The following is a 7,489-nucleotide window of genomic DNA, read 5'->3' on the forward strand; positions in this document are numbered from 1 at the left end:
GGGCTCGGCACTCCCGCGGGCGAAGGGCAGCTCCCTCCTCCTCCCTACCTGCCGCTGCCAGGCAGGGGCAGCCAGAGCCAAGTCACTGCTGGGCTCACACCAGACCTCGGGCGAAGGAGCAGGGGAAGGGAAGCAGAGCGGGCGAGGAGCCCCGGGGGCCCGGCAGCATCGCCCCCCGCCCGGCACAGAGCCCCCCCCGGCCCCGAGGAGGGGCACGGAGAGAGGCTCCCCACGCCACCATGCAGGTAGGAGACAGACCCTGCCCAGGTATCTCCTAAGGGCTGATTTTCAGCACCCCTGTGAGCCGCCCGGAGCTCGGACACGCCGAGCTGTGCCCCGCGGGTGCCGCCAGCCCCTGGTGTCCTCAGAGCCTCGCTGACCTCCCTGCCCTCTTCCCAGGGAGCGATCCCGTGATGGGGAAGCTGGGGGGCTGCAGCTCCTGCAGCCGGGGAGCAGGGCAGAGCCGAGCCCCGCGCAGCACCCCGAGCCCCAGAGCTCAGAGGTGCTGCAGCACAGGGCTGAGAAGGCTGGTTTGGGTCGAGACCAGATCTGTTGTTTGTATAAACCCAGACGCCGCGTAAAGCAGAGGAGGGAGCAGCCCCAGAGGTTTTGGGAGCACCTGGAAGAAAGCAAGGGGAGAGGGGGAGCTGTGAAGTTTCATTTCTCTAACCTTGAAAGAGAAGATGCTGTTTTCTCTTGTTCAGAACTCCAGGCCAACTCTCAAAGGCTGGGAGAGCTAACACATGTGCAGGTGTTCCACCTGCCTGTGCAATTGCAGCCTCTCCCATTTCTCAGGAAGCACCGGGGCAACGTGGAAGCACCCAAAGGCAGGAGCGTGCCAGAAACGTCCCTGAGATAAAAGCAGTTTGATCACCTCTGTGTGGGTGATGGGAACCACCCAACCCCTCACCAATCCATGATTAGGAAGGAAAACAAAGACGCTGGATCCTCCAGGTGCTTTGCCTGAGTCACTCCTGCAGGTGACTACCCCAGCCCAGGGTGGCTGTTGCCATCACCCCTCTGCCCGAGCCAGTCACCTGGCAGCAGGTGACCCAGCCTGTGACAAGGGGACAAGGACCCACTGCAGAGAAACCAGGCCAGCTTCAGGATGTGCAAACCCTTTTTAACGCTGGAATTCCTGCTTCTCCCTGTGGCAGTTCCCTCTGCACAGCCTCCAGCCCCCCTCCAGCCGCGGGGCAGGAAGGAGCAAACCGGGCACGTCCTCCTTGATAGCCAGGATGAGAGTCCAGGGTTTACACAGCACCTGGGACCTGGCTCCCTGTGCTGCCAGCCCTGACAGTATCACTAGATCCTCGGGACAAAAGAAAACAGTGACCCACAGCCCCCCTTTCTGCTGCTGTCCTTGCCTACAAGACAGATCCAGCCCCCAGAGCTGCCGGGCTCCAGCGCAGCATTCCCAGCAGCCAGGGGCTTTGCCTTGCTGGGATCCTGCTGGAATGCTGCTCTTCTATCAGCCCAGGGCTGCACCTCCTCCCTGCAGCCCAGTGCCATCTTTATCTGTTAAGGCCCCGGAGGCGGCTGCTGGGAATGGTCTGTGCTAATCCACAAGAAATTCACAGATTCCTCCCCTTTTCTCAGCCCTGCCCCAGGGCCGGCACATGGGAACAGAGGGACAAGCCAGACCCCTCTGCCACCACCTCCCAACTGCCTGGAGAGCTGTGAAGCATCCCCACGGTTCTGGGGGCTTGACTGGAAAATGAGAAAGCAACAAGTCCCTCCTGGGATTAGAATCCGTGGTTGCTATTTCAGGAACATGGGGGAGCAGGGGCAGGGTCTGGCTGCATCCCTGGGAGGCCAGGGATGTCAGGAATGATGGTGGAGGAAGCTCTGCAGAAGCTCAGCCTGTGGAGAAGATCCTGAGGCACAGGCAGGGGCTGGCAGCACCATCAGGGATCTGGGGATCATGATCCTGATACCCCAGCCCTGCAACCTGGCTACACAGACCAAGCCCCATGGCTGGATGCATCCCATTCCCAAGCCTACCTTGGTGTTCCTGTCAGCCTGTTCCGCAGGGAGCAGTGGTGCTGGCCAGGATGCTCTGCCTCCCCAGCAGGTTTGGTGCTGCAGACAACAGGGCTGGCACCCACCCGGGAAGGGGAGCCCTGATACCAGCAAGTCCATTCACCTCATCCTGACCTCTGCTGGGGTCCCCACCAGCAGGACAGCCATGCCAAGGTGCTGACCCCAGAGGCACCTCAAAACCCCTGGAAACCCCCCCATCCCCAAGGGTGGCTTCCCCCACATTGCAGGGGTAGAGCAGGAAGGCTGGCAGCCCCCCAGGCACTCTGTGCAGGGTGAGAGAAACCAGCCAGGCAGGAATGAGACAACACAACCTGCAGAGACCCAATGCCAGACAAGATCTGTGCCAGCACTGGGGCACCAGCAGTGGGGCAGAGCCCCATAGGGCTCCTATTCCCTGCTCAGAGAGGGGCTTTTGGTTGGGGACATGGAGAGCTGCCACACCAGCCAGGAACCTTGCCTACCTGAGTAGACCAACCCCAGATTGGCCTTTTTGCCTTGGGTGAAGCACCAGCTCCACCTGAGAGAGGCTTTGGCAGAGCACTTCAGCCCTTTCCTCATCCCAGTCTCTGCTGTTCCCATGGCCTCATTCCCCAGTGAAAGGCTGGGATCCAGCTCTTACATCAGGGCATGGTTTCACCACCATGGCTCTGCTCCCAAGATTACAGCTGGATCAGCTTGTCTGGCTGGCCACTCTCCCAGGTCACAGCATCTTTGGTGGCAACACTGACAATATTCCCATCCTCTGGCAGCTCCTTCCCATTGCTGTGCTCCATCACCATGCCCTCGGGACAGGCAGCACAACTGTTTGTGGGGCTGCACCAGGAGTCACAGCAGAGAACTGCAGAAATCCCCCAGACCCCATTTTTCTGATGGGCCCTGCTCCATCCCAGGGCAGCCTGCAGAGCTCACGGCACCCGCCGGGGTCTGAAGCCTGCTCTGCTTCTGCCAATCCATTGAAAACACAACTGAGGGACAGGTTTGCTCTGTCCCCGGGTGTGGGGGCTCCCAGGGACCCACTGAAGCCTCCACTGGTTTTCTCTTTCACAGGATGAAATCCTGTTGACCCCCTGGAGGGAATTTCCTGTCGAGGATTCGGACCCCTTTGCCCCCCCGGTAAGTTCTGCTCCCTCTGCCCTCGGGGAGCTCAGCACAGCTCCAAGAGCTCCCTCTCCACAGTCGTGCTGAAGTCCAAACCTCTGAGAGGCTGGAGCCGAGGGGGAGAGCCCTCACCTTGCCACCCCCGTCAATTCCCTGGTGTTTCCTGGGGGCAGGATGAAGAGAAGTGGGATTACATCCTGGTAAGCAACATTCACGAAGCGGGCAGCGAGAAGGAGATCAAGAGAAAGAAGTTCCTGGATGAGCTGAGCAAGAAGGGGTTCACCATCAAGGTGAGGAGAAGGCAGCAGATACTTGGTTATCTTGTGGTACCCAGGATCCAAGCCTGGTCTGGACTCCTGTACCCCAGGAGATGGCAGAGACCTGAGCCATGGAGCTGATCACCCTACCAGTGCTGGAAAACAAACCACTTGCTGAACCACGGGAGACCCCAGCCCAGGACTCACGTGGCTCCTGGCCCTTGCAGCTCTATCCTGTCCCTGCCCCTCTGGCCACCGTTGTTCTAACAGCCCTTCTGTTCCACCCACTAGAAAATCGAGGACAAGAAGCTATTTTATGGAGTCCGTGCCCCAAACCACATCTTCCGGAAGTACCAGTGGCTCCTGAGGAACCCGGACAGCAGGCTGCAAAAGCCCGAGGACAATCATGAAGTCCCAGTGACCACCAGGTGGGCGCTGAGCAGGGTGACTGGCTGCCAGCACCTCCCACTGCCCCCTCTCCACACCAGCAGCCCTTTCCCAGCAGCTGTGCCAGGCAGTTCCTCTTCCCCAGAAGGCACCTCCAGCCACCACGAGTGAAGCTGCCACCTCCCCACTGCCCACAGCCAGCTCCCCGGTTCTGCCCCCTCTCCTCCATCTGCTCCAGGGCCACACAGCACCAGGCTGTGTCCCCAGGGCAGCCCTTAACCACAGTTTCTCCTTGCTCAGGATACGGCTTGTGAACTTCATCCTGCAGAACACAGTGACCCCCGACAGGGGTAAGGGTGGGCAGGGGCATCCCCAGCTGCCTTGACACCCCCGGGGAGGAGGGGGGGAAGAAAGCCAGGGTGCAGCTCAGACAAGCAGAACTGCTGTTGCATCCAGAGACTGGGAGATTTGGAGTGGGGGAACCAGCAACAGCCCTTGACTCCCTCTTCCCAGCCCCCTGACCCAGCTGCCCACTGCTGCTCTCCTGTGTCCCCAGAAGAGCTGGTCCCTCTCTGCCCCCAGGAGGAGCAGGGCAGCCCCAGGTGCTGCCTTTCCAGCTGTCACTAAGGTCCTGCCTCCCTGTCTTGCTCCCAGAGCCACCCACAGCACAGCCTGGGGCAGCCCAGCACACTAGCAATGGTCAGGATTAGTGCTGATCCTATTTGGACAACTCAGCCTCTCCCAGGCTTTGGTTTTGGTGGTGTTTGTTGGGCTCCCCACCCCCCCACCCCTCCCCTCCTTCAAAAGCTCCAGAAAAGGTTTGGGGTGATTCTGCCTGTCAGGGAGCACCAGGGCAAGAGCAAAGCTTCACTAATCCTCCCCTGTCTCCTCTGCTACCAGAGAAGCTGCGTGACCTGATGAAGAAGAAGGTTTTTGAGGCAACATTTCCCCTGCACGAGGTAAGACCAAGAACATGGGTGCCTGGGAGGAAAAGCCACGAGAGGTGGAGGAGCAAAATGGGTTGGGAGACACCATTGGTGACAGGGGCTGCATCAGGACTTCTCTGGATGAGGGGCACGACAGGGCTCCCAACAGCAGCCTGGAAGCAGGGCTGGGGAACCAGGTTGCCCTAAAATTCCTGTATGTGACCCACTCCTCTGCTCTCCAGAAAGAAGAGATAAGGGAGTTCCTAAAGGAACACTGGGCTCGCTGGAGGGAAATATTCCGCCAACAGCCGATTGAGAAGATCAGGTAACACGGGCACAGGAGGCACAGCAGGTCCCTCTGGCCAAGAGATCCCACTGAAACCCAGAGAGCTTTGTGCCCTTTGCCAGGCTCCTTGTGTCTCCCTTTCAATCATTACTTTGAACTTGACCCTTCTTGCAAGTCTTGGGCTCCCTCTGAAGCCCAAGGGGCACCCCCACAGCATGAGCCCCAGCTGCTAATTCTGCAGGGTGAAGCAACCCCTGCACGGGTTCTAATTAGCTGCTTTCATTTTCAACCTCACTGCCCCAGGTCCAGAAGGAAGGAGGTGGGGAGGGGGCAGCAGGGCAGCACCTCCAGCCCAGGGCTCAGAGCCAGCAAGGGGCTCCTGCAGCCACACTGGACTCAGGGAAGGGCACAAGCTCTTCTTTGAAAAGGGGAAGAAAACTAACTCTGCACGGACAGGGGAAGGAGGGCAAAAGTGCATGAAGTTGGCAGAGGGCTCAGGGGGGAGATGAAGCATCCAGCTGGAGAGCTGCTCTCCCTCCTTACCCCTTTGCTGCTGGTTACAAGTCCAGCAGAGGCACGAGGGACCCTGGTGCCTCCGTGGTGCACAGGGTCAGGCAGCTCCTTGTTCCTAAGGTCAGTGCATCATGAGCTGTTGCAGAGGGATCGACACTGAGGGGGGATGAGGAGTGTTGGGCTTTTTGTTTTAAATAACAGCCAGGGAGCACATTCCCACCTTCGACTGCTGGCAGGAAGGCAGTTCCCCTGGGATGCAGGAAGAGGCAGGTCCCAGGCAGCAGCTCCCATAATTTCCTACCCAGGCCTCCAACCCTTTTCCCCACAGCAGAAATCCCAAGATGCTGCCACCATAAGCATAAGACAGGAAATCAGCTGAGCCCAGGGGGAGAACCTGCTCTGGGCTGAGACACGTTGCACCCTGCAGCCCCTCCTCTGCTTCCAGCCCAGCGTTCCCCAACCCCTGTAGGCACTGACTGCAGCTTGGTCTCTCTGGCCACAAACCACATCTCACCATTCCTTCCAGGTGCTATTTTGGGGAGAAGGTGGCCCTGTACTTTGCCTGGCTGGGCTGGTACACCTACCTGCTGGGGTTTGCTGCAGTGGCCGGGCTGGTGGTCTTCGTAGCTGGGATTACCACCTTCCACTCCAGCCAGGTGAGGTAAGGCTGTGCTGGGAATGCTGAATTCCCACCCCGTTCACCAGCCTTTGCTGTGCCTTTGAGCCCCCATTCCTGCCCTTGGCTTCCCTCTGCTCCCATCTTCCTAGCAAGGAGATCTGTGAAGCCAACAGCACCATCATGTGCCCGCTCTGCGACCAGAAGTGCCCGTTCTGGCTGCTCTCTGACACCTGCCTCTACGCCAAGGTAGGCAGAGGATGGGGAAACATTCCCAGGCTGGGCTGTTCCCACACCACTAGAAGGAAAACCTACCACAGCAAAGTAGCTACAGGACACAGGAAACCTGCACCAACCTGTGCCAGGAGCAGGAGCTGGAGCCAGATCATGGTCTCCACCACCACCAACTCCCAGTATCCATCCCCTTCCTGCAGTTTTCCCTCCTGCAGCACCTCATCAGCTTCAGGGGGGAACAGGGTGGCAAGGGGACCCCTGAGCACACAGGACCAGGTGCCACAAGCCCTGTACCCACTGCCCCCATCACCCTCTTCCTTGATCTTCTCCAGGTCACTCACATGATTGACAACGAGGGGACAGTTTTGTTTGCCATGTTCATGGCGATCTGGGGTAGGTGTCAACATCATGGTGCCAAGCACACACAGCCTGGGGGAGGGAGCAGCCCACCAAGCACACACAGCCTGGGGGAGGGAGCAGCCCCAGCTGAGGGGGAGAGCATGTGGAGGAAAATGGGACACCAACACAGCTTCACCCTTCAGGGGGCTTTAGGCCTTATCTCCTTTTCCAAGACCACCAGCTCCCCTTCCAGGCAAGGGACAAAACCACCCCAGCAATTCCCTCCAGCTCCCCAGACACTCCTTACCTGGCCTGCTTGGGAGCTCGTCCTCCTCCCAGCCCAGCTCCTGCAAAGCAGCAACAGCCTCTCTGGCCGGGCTTTTCTAGCAGCTGCCTTTAAGTGGTGGCACCTGCAGGGAGGAGGGACCACCAGAACCCTCACTGACCTTCCCAGGTTGCTCCAGGAGCTCCCAGCTGCTGTGGAATGAGCACGGCAGACCAGGGGGCTCTGAGCTGGTGTGATCCCATCCGTGTATCAGCCACACTTCTCATTTGGCTTTACTACAGCCCCCTTGGTTACAAAGGGGTTACTACAGCCCCATGGTCTGAGCAGGACGTGATCTGGTGTGTCACTGTGGGCTGGTTTACATGGGGATGAGCTCGGGGAGGTCAGCCTGGCTGGCCAGGGGCTGCAGAGGTGCAGCCACACTGGGGAGCAGGGCAGGACACTCACTCCACCAAAAGGTCTATTTTCCATTATTCCAGAATAACGGGGCTCCCTGTAACATTC

The 7,489-nt window shown here is 59.2% G+C and overlaps 1 protein-coding gene across 1 annotated transcript in view; it reads left to right on the forward strand.

The window, feature by feature from the left end:
- Positions 1 to 239: 239 nt before the first annotated feature.
- ANO9 (anoctamin 9) overlaps positions 240 to 7,489 on the forward strand; it is a 13,191-nt gene continuing 5,941 nt past the window's right edge. The window contains exons 1-10 of the mRNA XM_010001473.1: positions 240 to 245; positions 3,091 to 3,156; positions 3,315 to 3,431; positions 3,690 to 3,826; positions 4,086 to 4,135; positions 4,686 to 4,744; positions 4,954 to 5,036; positions 6,037 to 6,171; positions 6,279 to 6,375; positions 6,693 to 6,753. Of these exons, the coding sequence (XP_009999775.1) occupies positions 240 to 245; positions 3,091 to 3,156; positions 3,315 to 3,431; positions 3,690 to 3,826; positions 4,086 to 4,135; positions 4,686 to 4,744; positions 4,954 to 5,036; positions 6,037 to 6,171; positions 6,279 to 6,375; positions 6,693 to 6,753 (811 nt within the window). The remainder of the gene's footprint in view (positions 246 to 3,090; positions 3,157 to 3,314; positions 3,432 to 3,689; positions 3,827 to 4,085; positions 4,136 to 4,685; positions 4,745 to 4,953; positions 5,037 to 6,036; positions 6,172 to 6,278; positions 6,376 to 6,692; positions 6,754 to 7,489) is intronic.

Source organism: Chaetura pelagica, unplaced genomic scaffold (genome assembly GCF_000747805.2).
Source record: "Chaetura pelagica isolate M959 unplaced genomic scaffold, ChaPel_1.0 scaffold587, whole genome shotgun sequence".
NCBI lineage: Eukaryota > Metazoa > Chordata > Aves > Apodiformes > Apodidae > Chaetura > Chaetura pelagica.